General features: G+C 40.2%; 2 protein-coding genes across 4 annotated transcripts; both read left to right on the top strand.

Moving 5' to 3' along the window:
* The first annotated feature begins 8,474 nt into the window (after nucleotides 1-8,474).
* On the top strand, nucleotides 8,475-11,256 carry LOC127245645 (uncharacterized). Of its 2 annotated transcripts, XR_007837459.1 has the most exons (10): nucleotides 8,475-8,946; nucleotides 9,283-9,392; nucleotides 9,626-9,694; nucleotides 9,798-9,913; nucleotides 10,005-10,059; nucleotides 10,272-10,392; nucleotides 10,632-10,679; nucleotides 10,755-10,849; nucleotides 10,941-11,096; nucleotides 11,172-11,256. XR_007837459.1 is itself a non-coding variant. In XM_051266647.1 (9 exons), the coding sequence occupies exons 1-9, from the start codon at nucleotides 8,856-8,858 to the stop codon at nucleotides 11,040-11,042; spliced, it is 807 nt and encodes a 268-aa protein (XP_051122604.1). In that variant the 5' UTR covers nucleotides 8,476-8,855; the 3' UTR covers nucleotides 11,043-11,256. The 2 variants fall into 2 exon arrangements, 1 of the variants encoding a protein (XP_051122604.1); XM_051266647.1 differs by having other exon boundaries at nucleotides 8,476-8,946; nucleotides 10,941-11,256.
* Nucleotides 11,257-12,672: 1,416 nt separating this feature from the next.
* LOC127245629 (uncharacterized) lies at nucleotides 12,673-15,406 on the top strand. 2 transcript variants are annotated; one of them, XM_051266628.1, is made up of 9 exons: nucleotides 12,673-13,147; nucleotides 13,514-13,608; nucleotides 13,849-13,917; nucleotides 14,017-14,132; nucleotides 14,224-14,278; nucleotides 14,473-14,593; nucleotides 14,777-14,872; nucleotides 14,945-15,039; nucleotides 15,128-15,406. In XM_051266628.1, exons 1-9 carry the CDS (start codon nucleotides 13,057-13,059, stop codon nucleotides 15,227-15,229), a joined length of 840 nt encoding a protein of 279 aa, XP_051122585.1. In that variant the 5' UTR covers nucleotides 12,673-13,056; the 3' UTR covers nucleotides 15,230-15,406. The 2 variants fall into 2 exon arrangements, with proteins under 2 accessions (XP_051122585.1, XP_051122591.1); XM_051266634.1 differs by having other exon boundaries at nucleotides 12,684-13,147; nucleotides 14,825-14,872.
* Nucleotides 15,407-15,425: the final 19 nt, after the last annotated feature.

The raw sequence follows: 15,425 nt of genomic DNA, 5'->3' as shown, positions 1-15,425 counted from the left end.
TGAATTTGCTTTTATTGTTATTTTGCAGTTTATCCTCATGCTAAGGAGTCTTGATTTGATTTGAAGGTCTCACGCATAATATCTTTTGAGGAACCTCCCGTTGATTGGCCCTATCCGGAGTCCGTCTTGAGATGTCAACTTGTATGCACCATTCGTGTAAACCTGAGTGACAACGTAGGGTCCATCCCACTTGGATAAAAATTTATTTCCCGAACGAAAGTTGATCACAATGGGCCTTCTCACAGCAAGAACCAAGTCCCCAATTTGAAAGGATCGTGATTTGACTTTTTTATTGTAAGCTCGAGACAATCGTGCTTGATAACACTCCAGTCTTTGTTGAGCTTGTAGTCTTTTCTCGTCGAGAGCCTCTAGCTCTTCGAGTCTTAATCTGACATTTTCTTCAGTCGTCAATTCTTCCTGGAGAGCAATCCTTAGTGAAGGAATTTGTCTTTCCAATGGGAGGACAGCTTCGACCCCATATACAAGTGAGTATGGTGTCGCTTGTGTTGGAGTGCGGAATGTAGTACGATAGGCCCACAAAGCTTCACCGATGCGGTCATGCCAATCTCTTTTTGATTTGGAGACAACCTTTTTCAGCAAGTTACAAAGTGTTTTATTGAATGCCTCTGCGAGTCCATTTGCCGGTGCATAATACATTGAGGACTTCTTTTGTTGAAAGCCAAACTTTTCACAAAGCTTGTCGATGTGAGTATTGGCAAAAGATCTTCCATTATCAGTGATGATACACCGAGGAACTCCATAACGGTAAATGATGTTGACTCGTATGAAGTCAGCTACCGTCTCCTTTTTGACTTCTTTCAAAGGAACTGCTTCTGCCCATTTGGAGAAGTAGTCTGTTGCGGCCAAGATATAGAGATGTCCAGCGGACGACTTTGTGAGTGGTCCTACAACGTCCATGCCCCAGGTATCGAATGGCCACGAAGCAATAGTTGGGTGCAATGGTTCCGGTGGTTGATTGATAAAGTTAGCATGGAATTGACACGGTTGGCAGCTCCGTGCGAATTCTATACAGTCTTTAACCATGGTTGGCCAATAATACCCCATCCTCTTTATTCGGAAGTGTAACTTTGGGCCAGCTTGATGAGCTCCACAGATTCCGGCATGAGTTTCCTCCATAGCTTGTTTGGCTTGATGATTGCCGAGGCATCGAAGGAACATGTTCTCGAACGACCGACGATAGAGTATGCCGTTGAAGTAGGCGTAGCGTGCAGCTCTTCTTCGGATATCTGCTCGTCTGCGCGGGTCACTCGGGAGCTTGTCATATTTTAAGAAATCTAATATTGGTTGCCGCCAATCTTCTTCTTCTTCTTCAATTTCAAACACCTCGATGAGGTGATTTACTTCTTTTTCAACACATTCTTCTTCTTCATACTTGCAGGAATCCACCCAAACTTTGCGTATCGAAATATACACCTGTTGATCCGGGATGGATAGAGTCGATGCCAATTTAGCCAGAGCGTCAGCTTGCCCATTCTCTTTCCTTGGGACATATTCAATAGAGACATCCCCGAGTAACTCAATGAGTGCCTTAGCATACTTTAAGTAAGGCATTAGTTCTGGTTTCTTCACTTCAAACTCTCCAGTGATTTGATTTACAACCAGCTTGGAATCCCCGTATACTTGAAGTTGGCGTTGCTTGATATCTACCGCCATTTTTAGGCCGAGGATGAGTGCTTGATACTCAGCCACATTATTTGAACACTTTTCTTTTAAGGCAAAAGAGTATGGAAGGACTTCTCCTTGTGATGTGACAAATATTACTCCGGCTCCAGCTCCATTTTTGTGTGATGAGCCGTCAAAATACATTTTCCATGGTGGGGTGATTTCGAGAAAAAGCGCGTCTTCATCAGGGAAGTCGTCAGACAACTCCCACTCAGCAGGGATGGGATGATCAGCAAGGAAGTCAGCCAATATTTGTCCTTTTACAGCTTTCTGTGGTACATATATGATTTCGAATTGTTGCAGCTGCAGGTACCACCTCGCGAGTCGATCAGAAAGGACAGGCTTTGACATGACATATTTCAAGGGATTTGCTTTGGACACCAACCGGATAGTGTGCGCTTGGAAGTAATGCTTCAACTTTTTTATGGCGAAGATGAGCGCCAAGCATGTCTTTTCCACCGGTGAATAGTTTAGTTCATTTGGTGTCATCATTCTGCTGAGGTAGTAAAGGGCATTTTCTTTCCCTTTATTGGCTTCCTGTGCTAACAAAGCTCCAACTGAACGCTCTTGTGCAGCGATGTAAAGCGTCAACGGATGTCCAGGAATTGGGGCTGTCAGCACTGGTGGTTTTGTCAAGTAGTCTTTGATACTTTGGAATGCCTTCTTGCATGCTTCATCCCAATGGAAAGGCACTCCCTTCTTCATGATTCGGCTGAAAGGTTGACATCGTCCAGCGAGGTTAGAGATAAATCTTCTTATATATGCTAATTTTCCTTGTAAGCTTTTTAGCTCGTGGATGTTACGAGGCTCAGGCATTTTTGTGATGGCATCTATCTTTGCCTGTTCAATCTCAATTCCACGACTATGGACAATGAATCCGAGGAATTTTCCGGAGGTGACTCCAAAAGCGCATTTGAGAGGATTCATTTTTAATTGGTAGCGCCTCAACCTTTCAAAAACCTTTCTTAAGTCTTGCAGGTGATCTTCTTTTCTCTTGGATTTGACAACCAAGTCGTCAACATAGCACTCTACATTTTTGTGTAGCATGTCATCAAAGATCTTTTGCATTGCTCTTTGGTAGGTTGCCCCAGCATTTTTCAATCCGAAAGGCATAACTTTGTAACAGTAGATACCTTTCGGTGTACGAAAGGCGGTTAACTCTTCGTCTTCAGGTGCCATACGAATTTGGTTATATCCAGATGATCCATCCATAAAAGAAAGCGCTTCATGTCCTGTCGTTGCATCAATCATCAATTCAGTTATGGGTAAAGGAAAATCATCTTTTGGGCATGCTTCGTTTAAATCTCGGAAATCCACACAAACTCGGATTTGTCCATTCTTTTTCTTTACAGGCACGATATTGGAAATCCATTGGGGGTATTTGACTTCCCGGATGAACCCCACTTCAATGAGTTTGTTGACTTCATTTTCTATTTGAGGGATGAGTTCAGGACGGAATCTTCGTTGTGCTTGCTTCACAGAGCGAGCTCCTTTCTTCACACCTAGATGGTGGACCGCAACTTTCGGGTCTAAGCCGGGCATTTCTTTATATGACCAAGCGAAGACATCTTGGAATTCGTTGAGAAGTCGGATGTAGGCATTCATATCATCCTCACCCAGCTCTTTGTTGACATAGACAGGTCTTGGGTGATCTTCATTTCCCAAGTTGACTTCTTCTAACTCGTCCACTGCAGCTTTGATACCTTCTTCGAGCGCGGCGGGTGCATTTCCTGCATCTTCTTCAATCATTGTTTCTTCTCCCCCTTCAGTGATGTAGCAGGATGATGCAACACTTTCTTCATTATCTTCTTTGGGTTTGGTGAAGACAACGGTTTGCCATTTAGCCTTTAAAACTTTACCGCAATGTATCGTCATTTTTGTTTGACGCGTCATGCGGGATGGAAAGCGGCTCTTGATTTCTTCATCCATCTCCACATATTTTGTTGATGTGGAATTCGTCTTGTTTTTCTTTTTATTGATCTTTGGTCCTAACCTTGTGAAGACAGAAGGTTTTAGCCTCTCGAAAACCGATACTCTTGCATTCTTCCCCTTTTGAGGTGAATTGGAAGACAAAGTCTCGCTTTCGGTGATATGATGATTTGCAGCCCTTTTGATAGCGATGCGTACGGGAGCTTGTGGCATGTACCCAAGACCAGCCCTCGAACCTTGGGTTGTCTGTGGTGGTAACTTTCCCAGCAGTGATTCCTCATTTGGATTATATCCAGCTTTTGTGAGAAGTTTGTAGGCTTTTGGGCCAAAGCTTTTGTCCTTTTGCAATCGCATAGCCTCTATTTTTTCCTCTTTTCCATTCCTTGTCTGCGATGGGGGGATTGGGTTGAGTGAGGTCTTCGGAAGAGTCAAATCTTTTAGAGGCTCAATTAATGAGTCTGCAGAACCTGAGGCAGGTGTTTTTTCTTTATCTCTTAACTTTGCCCCCAAGTTTGGTTGTGGTGCTTTGACATCTTCATGTACCTTGGATTTTTTTGCTTCTGTAGAGAAATATTTGGCATCCGCAAAGTGTGACTCGGCTTCTGCATATGGCTTTGTGTCTCCAAGAACTTTCTTTGTCACTCCATTTTGAGCGTATTTGAAGCATTGGTGCCACGTTGATGGAACTACACCATTCTCATGTATCCATGGTCTTCCCAAAAGAACGTTGAAAGATGTCTTTGCGTCTATCACGTAGAACAAAGGGTTAGTTTCCATTTCATCGATTAAGAGTCTCAATCTTATGGTGCCAAGTGCTCTTTGCCCCTCTTGATTGTATCCATGTATTGTCATACGACTCTCGAATAACTGATCTACTGGTATTCCCAATTTTTGCAATGTGTATAGAGGAAGGACATTGACTGCAGCTCCTCCGTCTAAGAATATCCGGTTAATCCTTTGTTCATGGATATAACCCATGACCAGTAATGGACGATTATGGGGTTTGGATCCTAACACCAAATCTTCATCAGTGAAAGTTATCGTGGCACATTCTTCACTCGATTTGTCTCTGATCGCCTTGCCACCTTTCTCGGTAGTGAGACAATATGATTCTTTGTCTTTTATGTCAACTTCGAGAGACCCGAACATGATTGAAGTGACATTAACAGAAGCAGAATCGTCTTCAAGGGTGATCTTTCCTTCATGAGCCAACTCCATGACTTTGTCTTTAAAGATGAAACAGTTATGGATGGGATGTCCTACGACACGATGGTATTTGCAATATCTTGGGTCATCAACCTTTCCAGCTTCCTCCGGTCTTTTTGAATTCGGAAGTTCAATGAGGTTTTCTCTGAGTAGATCGTCAAAGATTCCCGAGACGTCAGAATCCAGGAAAGGATAAGTTTTGGATTGCAACTCTTTAAGGGTTGGCCTTGGCGGTCTTTCTGTCTGAGTTGATTGTCTTTTCCTTGCAACTTCCTTTTCTTTACTTTGGATCTTCATAGGTGCTTTGGTCGTCGCTTTTATGGCCAAGGCTTCTTTTCCAAAAGATTTGATAGGGGCGTTGTTCCCCTTCTTTGCGGCATCATATCTTTCGTATCTTTTTGCTTTTGAAGATTCTTGAACTGGTGGTCCGTGCATCCCGCTTGAAGCCATACTTAACTCCATGTCATGAGCGCGGGTAGCAAGTTCTTCGAAAGTGTGGGGTCGGATCCCTTGCAGGATGTATTTCAACCCCCAGTGCATTCCTTGGACGCACATCTCTATACCGGAGGCCTCAGACAACCGGTCTTTGCAGTTCAAGCTCAAACTCCTCCAGCGGTTGATGTAGTCGATTGCTGGTTCATCTTTCCATTGACGAGTATTGGTGAGTTCTGTCATACTGACGGTCCTTTTTGTGCTGTAGAACCGGTTCAAGAACTCGTACTCCAACTGCTCCCAACTGTCGATGGAACCAGCCTCCAGGTCGATATACCAGTCGAAGGCGTTGCCTTTTAATGACCGTACGAACTGCTTTACCAAGAGATCGCCGTATGTCCCAGCGTTGTTGCATGTTTCCATGAAGTGTGCCACATGCTGCTTTGGGTTGCCTTTGCCATCAAATTGTTGGAACTTTGGTGGTTGATATCCCAACGGCATCTTGAGGGCGTCGATCCTTGAAGTGTAAGGCTTGGCATACATATTTGTTGGCCTTGAACTTCCTTCAAACTCCCTTTTGAGAGCTCCTTTGATATACTCGTCAAGTTGGGATAGATGGATGAAAGAGTCAGATGATGTTTGAAACGGCATTGGTCCCGCCATTTTTTCTTTACCGTGGCGTTGATCCATGGATGTTTCTGCTTCATTTTGGGCCTCCGAAGCATTCTGGTTGGTTGGTTCCGGCTTGTCCAATTTTGCAAGCAGTTTTGCGATGACATTGTCTTGTTGCTGCATGTGTTGAGACATCCCTTCAACAACTTTGGCCAGTGCAACAAGTTGGTCTTCTATGTTTGAAGCGTTCGTGGTCATCACCGGGGCATAACTCGATGCGGTCGAACGAGTTGCAACTTCTTGAGGGGTGCCCGGTGCGGAGGTACTCTTGAAGCTTTCGTCCTCCTCATAGAGTGAGTTTTGCTCTGTGATTTTCGGATGTGCATCCTCGGAAAATGACAGTACTCTTTTAGCCATACTTCGTGTCATCACTCCAGCATTCATTGAAGCACTTGAGGTTCTTGATGTAGTAGCAGCGACTCCTTTGGCGGTGGCGGCTAGAGCAGCAGCTTTCGACACAGCATTGGAAGTCTTGATTTTGTAGGAAGCCATTGATTGTTTGAGAATTCGACGGAAAGAGAGATGAAAGGTAGAGATGTCCCACTGGGCGTGCCAAAAATCTGTAGACAAAAAAATTGTGTTATATTTTTATAAACACAAAATTTGTACAAATTATATTTGTATTTAAATTTAATGCGGGTCCTATTCTCTATTCGGATCCTTTGATTCTCTCTCCGGGTCGATCCATTTTTCCAATTTGGATTTGGGTGGCTTCTTTGATCCGAAGGGATTTTGGTCTTCGGTTTGACTTCGCCGGCTTTTGAAGGACTTTGGTATCCATGTTGGCGATTTTGATCGTCGGCTTCGGATTGATGCCTCCTTTGGATGATCCGACGGAATTTGATCTTTGAGGGAGAGATTTAGTGCTCCATAACGCTTTTGGCGGCGTGTCCCTTTGACTTTTGGATCGAAGAGGGCCTGGTTTGCGCCTTTTATGAAGAACGCGACGAACATCTTCAAGCTTTGGGAGCGACTTTGGAGGCTCTTCCTTGGCTTTGATGGATTCCTCGATAGCTTTGAGAGATTTGATCCTTCCTCCGGCTCGGACATACGACGAAGAACGTTAACTTCATCGATTCGTCAACCAATATTGGATCATTTGTCCAAATCGGTGACTTTTCGACGAAGAACGCTTCGAAGGACACGAAGAACAATGAAGAACATTGCAGAGAGTCTAGAGAGACTTACCCTTGCGCGAGTCTTCAAATGAACTTCGGTCTCTAAATGAATTGGCCAAGGCTCCTATTTATAGGGGAGGGTGGCCTTGGCTTCCTTTTCGGATGGTGCCACGTGGATGGAAAGATTTTATAATCTTTCCTTTTCCCTCGGATGCCGTTTTCCATTTTTGACGGATTTGATTATGCACCTTCCTTTCTCGTCAAAATCTTTATATCATTGCCTTTTTTGGAAGATATTAATTTATATACTTCCTTTATTGACAAGATCTTTATATCATTGCCTTGTTTGGAAGATATTAATTTATATACTTCCTTTATTGACAAGATTAATTTATTTTGCTGCCAAATTTATTATGGCTCTATTTATGCACGTAATATTTGTACGATATCTTCCATTTTAAGCAGATTTTGCATTAATGGTTGATATTTATTGTACAAAAATTAACATATGTGCATAATTAAATACCATATATTTATTTTATTGGAATTTTATTTTCTTCCAAAATACATGATATTTAATTGATTTTAGACATATATTTTTAGTGTCTACAATAGTAAATAGGGATATAGTGTAGTATTACCTAATCAAAACTCCAAAGCCCTATGTGATGTACAAATCACTTTCATCAAATCTTATATACATAATGTATTTGTTGCCTTGACAAATATTAAATACATATGTAATAGAAAACGACACTTGGAATGGACTATATATATATATACATACATATATATATATAAAACATAGAGAGATCATAAAATTTTTTACCATTTTACTAAAATATCATGATCAATCAATTGATGAATTTAATCCTAAATTTGAGTGTTACTACTAAATTAAAATAAAATAAAAAAAAAGTATGAAATGGGTTTTGTAGAAGAATCCAACATCCCATGTGGCCAAAAATTGACCACAATAGACTGTATATATATTTGATATTTTTAAGATAAGAATATAATGTATTGGATGTTGAAGAATAAATATTATATGATATATATTTTTCGAAAAATGCAAATCCGATCTATTTATTTATTCGAGATTGAAATTAGGAGTACTTCATTCACTCTAAATATTTTGTAATTTTTTTATTTGATGCGTTTTATCTATTCTATAATATTTTTAAAACAAAATTAACTATATTTTATCTTTTTGCATCACTTAATTTTTTTATTTTTTTTAAATGTAATTCTTAATTTATTTTTGTTAATATTATCTGCTTAAATTTTTATATTGTAAATAAATTTTTTTACCGTAGGTGGGACTTGGGATGGGCGTACAGTATAATTTAAAGAAAATTTCGTCAAGTCCGAGGGCACGCATTTTAATCACATATATATATACATACATATTCTTGTATGTATATATGTGAGTATGTGCACTCAACGAGTGAGAGCGAGAGGAGAGAGAGAGAGAGAGAGCGGTTGCTGGATAACTGTATTTGAGCAGCATAATCTGGACATTCTTCTCGCTCTGCATCTAATCGACTCTACTCGTGCAGCGGCGGCTACTGCGGATGGACTGAGATGAATAAATTAGGCTGGTGTTGATTGAGGTGTGTGTTTCTCGCAGATCTCGGAGCTGTGGCGGAGGGAGGGATCTTCGGTTTTTGTATTGTTCGATTGGGACCGCTTCTAGACTGCTTCTTCGGCTTCCTCAGATTCGGATTTGTGCGCTTGATTTAGTGGCTGCGGTATAGGAGCTGGAAGTACACGACAAATTTGAAAGACGGAATCGGAATCGGAATCGGAATCGGTATGGATGATAGAGGCGAAGGATCGTTCGTGGCGGTGAGGCGGATTTCGCAGGGGCTCGATCGTGGAAGCGCCTGCCATTCCGCATCTTCTGGTATACCGTATACTCCTTTTTGTTTAATGCTTTTGCTTTTGATTCAGAGCTGAGTGCTTTTCGAGTTCATAATTTGGTTTCGTGATGGATGTTGATATACCTAATCTGTGTGCTGTTTGATTTCACTTTGGGGATTGAAATGATGAAGATACTGTTGGATAGAGTTTCTGTGCAATTTACATTCACAATTTTGTAAATGAACAGAACAACATGGTCTTATCGAAACTGTATATGGCTTGCTTGCATTGGCTCAAGAGTTTCAGTGCTGAAAAAACATGAATATAATCGCCTCCTGTGTGTCTGGTGTGTGTTGCCAATCATTTTCTTTTGTTACAGTGGAGGTTGCGGCAGGATCTGCTGCTTGGCTTGGCAGAGGCTTCTCCTGCGTTTGTGCTCAAGGACGCCATAGCGACGCTCGCCAATCGTTTGATTTGACGCCTGCGCAGGTAATACCTTTGCTCTAAAACATGTTTTCCATCTTCAAATTCCACTATTGTTGGCTCAGAGCTTCACTGGATTACTTTGGAATTCAATTTGGTGCTCACAAATTGATCACGAGGTTTAATACATCTAGAGAACATAGCATCAGTAAACACTAAAAATAGCCTGATCATATCCCATGTTAAATTTGCTGGCAATGCACACGATCCTGATGACTTTTTACACTTTCATGTATCAGGAGGAATCTCTACAGAGGCTTCAAACTCGAATAGATATTACCTACGATAGTGCTATTACTGAGCATCAGGTATAGCTCATAATATGTAACAATCTGCCCACAAGCCAGTAATTTTATGTTTTGTCATGTTAATTTCGCATCTTCTTCAACCTTTTCGACTTTTGTTTCATAGGAAGCTCTAAAGGCATTGTGGCATGCTGCCTTTCCCGGGAAAGAACTTAACGGTTTGATATCCGAACAGTGGAAGGAAATGGGTTGGCAGGGAAAAGATCCTTCTACAGATTTTCGGTATGATGCTATGATCCTCCTGCGCTTTATTAGAACCAGTTGGGCTAAATTGTCAAAAACTTACTGAATCATACGGCGTTTACTCTCTTAGGGGTGGAGGTTTCATATCGTTAGAAAATTTGTTATACTTTGCGAGGAATTTCCCGGTATGTTTTCTCCATTTTTTCAACATCTCAAATGCTTTCTTGATAAGAAAATATGAGATCTATCTACCATTATCTAATTCCCCTGTAGACAACAAAATTAGATCATAAAACTCTTCATGATTATTTTTCACGCGATATATATATATATATATATCCCTTACAACTTGTCGTTAGTTTTGGATTATAGAGCCTACTATCCATTTTTCTCGCAGACATCTTTTCAGGATCTCCTTTGGAAGAAGGAAGGTAGTCGCGCGTTATGGGAATACCCCTTTGCAGTAGCTGGTGTCAACATCACCTTCATGCTCATTCAAATGCTCGACCTTGAAGCAGGTAACTCTCTTGAAGCTTAAGAGATGGATATGTCATCGTTTTTAAAGTTTTCCTTCGTCGTTGGACCCGACACTTTCCTTAGAACTAACTTCTTCAATCAATGGCCAGAATTGCTTCATTGTCTGCATGTAGTTGTTTTTCAGCATAATCTCAACTTATTAGTACCCAAAGTGTTGATTATTATTACTCAGTTCTGTGGGGGGATTCTAAGTTCTTTAAATCATTATTCACGTTTGCAGTGAAGCCGAGAACACTTGCTGGAGCGACGTTCTTGAAGTTTCTTACCGGTAACTATCCCCCTCTTACATTCTCATACGCTTGCACCTGCGCGCAGCCATCCTTACCGGCTACTTTGGTGACAGAAAATGAATCGGCATTCGATCTTCTGTACTGTATCACCTTCAAGTTAATGGATCATCTGTGGCTCGCAATGCATGCTTCTTACATGGACTTCAATGTAAGCATTCACTCACAAGTTCTATTTACAGTCGTTCATTATATATATATGTGTGTGTGATATAGTCCTTTCATACGCCGTCTGCCCGCAGGCTGTGATGAAAGCTACGCGGCATCAGCTGGAGGGGGAGCTGCTGCAAGAAGACGTAACTCGCCTTGAAGACCTGCCCTCGTACATCCTTCTTCCCCGGTAGCAATGGCAGCCATCATCATCAGTATCTTTTTCTCAGGTTCTAACGAATGAATGAGTGAGTGATCGATCAAATGAACAAACATATCATTGTTATTGATTGAAGGAACTGTAATATGTACTCTGGCAACAGATTCATCGACTTTTCAAGCTTCCACCCAAACACAGTTGGAGTACTTAAGATCATTAAGGTATACAATGCAATAGTTTTCCACACATTGTCCAGCTCTTAAAACCCAAAACACAGACTTCAAATAGAGCCAACACTCTAAGTAGGTATAGCACCATATGAACTAAGCCTTAAACAGATCCTCTATGTAGCTTGTTTTTCGACACCCTTTTCATATATTTTGCAGTTTGTCCAAAAATATCGATGCTGTGTTTCTTTGATTCTTACTTGCTTTTTTCACTAAAAGTATTACCAATATTATATCAAACTATTATTTAAATGAAACTCCAAAGAGGCACACCCATTGTATTGTTTCTCTCTAAAAATAGATCAGATGTAAACAAAGATAAAGAAGAAATACCTCAAAACACGATCTCAAACAATCCAGAATACAAATAAACAAACACTATCATTTTCGAACACCTCTAGGTTCTCTACAAGAAAAAAGACACTAAATTTTTTTAAACACAAAGCAATATATGTATGTACAACTGAAAATTTATATGCAACAAATAAATAAAACAATTAATTGCTTCAACACAGTGGAGTGAGAGTACAATAAAATAAATTTCGACCATTACAAATTAATGGCCCATGGTTTTAACTGTTATTGGAATTATAGCAGCCACTTATCAGTCATTAAACGGCTACAATGAATATTCCAAGAATGGAGTGGAGAACACCAAGACAATCTCTCTCTCTTACTTCTTTCGGGTTAGATTTTAGTAACTCTCCTTCTTTTGTGTTCAAGTCTCTTTTTCTCATTTTACTTAGTCCGAACTATGGAATATTAGGATGTCATTGGCGAATATTATTTTATGTTTAGAAATATTATGTTATGAACAGAAAGCACTATCAAAACATTTTTGATCATAAATTATTTTGATCATCTAATTTATTTTTTTATAATTATTTAATATTCGAGACATATTAATTTTTCAAACAACATAGAAATCAATTTTTATCAAATATTATATTGGTTGCTTTGAGAAATATTAAATACACATGTAAATACAAAACGATGGGATGGGATGGATTATATATATATATATATAATAAATGTTTGAGGTGGATGCCATTTGTGAAAAAAGTAATACCGATACTAATACTTATTTATTCGAAAGATTGATCAGCTCTAGTGATGCAGGGGACAGAGTTAGCAAGGAAGAATAGCCGTTGGGTTTTGTTATCGGATGTGAAACATAAACAGTATATTTTTTGAAAAATACAACCTGATCTATTTATGGATTCATTTGCAAAGTATTGAATTATTGTCCTAATAGAAAATACTATGAATAGTGAAAGGACGTCTCCATTAATTAATGTGTTTCTAGATATAAATAAGGTGGTGTTTTAGTTAGCATCGAATAATTAATTACTAGATCGAAATTAGTACACTATAATATAAAAAATTTCATTAAGTCCGAGGCACGTATTTTACTCTCACACAGATATATACATACATGTTCTTGTATGTATATATGCGAGTATGTGCACTCAATGAGTGAGAGAGAGAGAGCGGTTGCTGGATAACTGTATTTGAGCAGCATAATCTGGACATTCTACTCGCGCAGCGGCGGCTACTGCGGATGGACTGAGATGAATAAATAAAGCTGGTGTTGATTGAGGTGTGTGTTTCTCGCAGATCTCGGAGCTGTGGCGGAGGGAGGGATCTTCGGTTTTTGTAATTTTTCGATTGGGAACACTTCGAGACTGCTTCTTCGGCTTCCTCAGATTCGGATTTGTGTGCTTGATTTAGTGGCTGCGGTAGAGGAGCTGCTAGTTCAGGACAAATTTGATAGACGGAATTGGAATTGGAATTGGAATCGGAATCGGAATCGGAATCGGTATGGATGATAGAGGCGGAGGATCGTTCGTGGCGGTGAGGCGGATTTCGCAGGGGCTCGATCGAGGAAGCGCCTGCCATTCCGCATCTTCTGGTATACTCCTTTTTGTTTAATGCCTTTGCTTTTGATTCTGAGTTGTTGATTCAGAGTTGAGTGCATTTCGAGTTCATAATTTGGTTTCGTGATGTGATGGATGTTGATATACCTAATCTGTGTGCTGTTTGGTTGTACTTTTGGGGATTGCGATGGTGAAGATACTGTTGGATAGAGTTTCTGTGCAATTTACATTCACAATTTTGTAAATGAACAGAAAAGAACATGTTCTTATCGAAACTGTGTGGCTTCCTTTCGTTGGCTCAAGAGTTTCAGTGCTGAAAAAACATGAATATAACCAATCGCCTCTTGTGTCTGGTGTTTTTTGCCAATCATTTTCTTCTGTTACCGTGGAGGTTGTGGCAGGATCTGCTGCTTGGCTTGGCAGGGGATTCTCCTGCGTTTGTGCTCAAGGACGGCATAGCGACGCTCGCCAATCGTTTGATTTGACGCCTGCACAGGTAATACCTTTGTTCTAAAACATGTTTTCCATTTCTTCTTTGTTACCAGCTTCAAATTCCACTATTGTAACAATTACTTTGGAATTCAATTTGGTGCTCACATATTGATCACGAGGTTTAATACATCTAGAGAACATAGCATCAGTTAACACTAAAAATAGCCTGCTGATCATAATCACATGCTAAAATTGCTGGCAATTCAACACGATCCTGATGCTTTTCTACACCTTCATGTATCAGGAGGAATCTCTACAGAGGCTTCAAACTCGAATAGATATTACCTACGATAGTGCTATTACTGAGCATCAGGTATAGCTCATAATATGTTAGAATCTGCCCACAAGCCAGTAAATTATATTTTCAGTAAATTTATTTTCTGTAATCTTAATTTCAACTTTTGTTTCATAGGAAGCGCTAAAGGCATTGTGGCGTGCTGCCTTTCCCGGGGAAGAATTTCACGGTCTGATATCCGAACAGTGGAAGGAAATGGGTTGGCAGGGGAAAGATCCTTCTACAGATTTTCGGTATGATGCTATGATCCTCCTGCGCTTTATTAGAACCAGTTGGGCTAAATTGTCAAAAACTTACTGAATCATACGGCGTTTCCTCTCTTAGGGGTGGAGGTTTCATATCGTTGGAAAATTTGTTATACTTTGCGAGGAATTTCCCGGTATGTTTTCTCCATCCCCATTGATGCATACACAAGAAAATTAAACAAACACTTGTAAAAGAATTATGTAATTCCCTTATTACAACAAGATTTGAATCATAAAACTCCTCAAGCTTACTTTTTGTGATATATATAAATCTCTTACAATTTGCAGTTAGTTTTGGATCATAGAGCTTACTATCGTTTTCTCGCAGACATCTTTTCAGGATCTTCTTTGGAAGAAGGAAGGTGATCGTGCGTTGTGGGAATATCCCTTTGCAGTAGCTGGTGTCAACATCACCTTCATGCTCATTCAAATGCTCGACCTCGAAGCAGGTAACTCTCTTGAAGCTTAAGAGATGGATATGTCATTTTTTCTTAAAGTTTTCCTTCCTCGTTAGACCCAACACTTTCCTTAGAACTAACTTCCACCGATCAAAGGCCAGAATTGCTTCATTGTCTGTCTGTAGTTGTTTCTCAGCAAAATCTTATTAGTACCAATTGTTGATTATAAATCAGTTATGTGGGAGGATTCTAAGTTGTTGAAATCATTATACGCATTCGCAGTGAAGCCGAGAACACTTGCTGGAGCAAAGTTCTTGAAGTTTCTTACCGGTAAGTATCCCTCTTACATTCTCATACGCTTGCTCTGCGCACAGCCATGCTTACCGGCTACTTTGGTGACAGAAAATGAATCGGCATTTGATCTTTTGTACTGTATCTCCTTCAAGTTAATGGATCATCTGTGGCTCGCAATGCATGCTTCTTACATGGACTTCAATGTAAGCATTCATTCAACCAGTCCTATTTACAACCATTCCTAATATATTGCATCCTTTTATACGTCGTGTTATTATGTTCTGCCCGCAGGCTGTGATGAAAGCTACGCGACATCAGCTGGAGAGGGAGCTGATGCAAGAAGACGTAACTCGCCTTGAAGACCTGCCCTCGTACATCCTTCTTTCCCGGTAGCCATCATCATCAGCATCTTTTTCTCAGGTTCTAATCAATGAATAGTGATCCATCGATCGATCAAATGAACAAACATATCCTTGTTTAACTGTGTTATTAATTGAAGGAACTGTAATATGTATTCTGGCAACAGACTCAGAGAGGGTATCCGATGCCTTTTCAAGCTTCTGTCTGATATACCCAAACAGTTCGAGTA

The sequence above is a fragment of the Andrographis paniculata genome, unplaced genomic scaffold (assembly GCF_009805555.1).
Source record: "Andrographis paniculata isolate CXL003 unplaced genomic scaffold, ASM980555v1 Contig10END, whole genome shotgun sequence".
NCBI lineage: Eukaryota > Viridiplantae > Streptophyta > Magnoliopsida > Lamiales > Acanthaceae > Andrographis > Andrographis paniculata.
This window is presented reverse-complemented; position numbering and strand designations above follow the sequence as displayed.

Bases quoted from the DNA above. Each gene is read 5' to 3' on its own strand.
- LOC127245629 (XM_051266628.1), top strand. From the start codon at position 13,057: ATGGATGATAGAGGCGGAGGATCGTTCGTGGCGGTGAGGCGGATTTCG. The intron at 13,609-13,848 runs GTAATACCTTTG...TTCATGTATCAG, and splicing joins TTGATTTGACGCCTGCACAG to GAGGAATCTCTACAGAGGCT. The intron at 14,873-14,944 runs GTAAGTATCCCT...CTTTGGTGACAG, and splicing joins GTTCTTGAAGTTTCTTACCG to AAAATGAATCGGCATTTGAT.
- LOC127245645 (XM_051266647.1), top strand. From the start codon at position 8,856: ATGGATGATAGAGGCGAAGGATCGTTCGTGGCGGTGAGGCGGATTTCG. The intron at 9,695-9,797 runs GTATAGCTCATA...TTTGTTTCATAG, and splicing joins GTGCTATTACTGAGCATCAG to GAAGCTCTAAAGGCATTGTG. The intron at 9,914-10,004 runs GTATGATGCTAT...TTACTCTCTTAG, and splicing joins GATCCTTCTACAGATTTTCG to GGGTGGAGGTTTCATATCGT.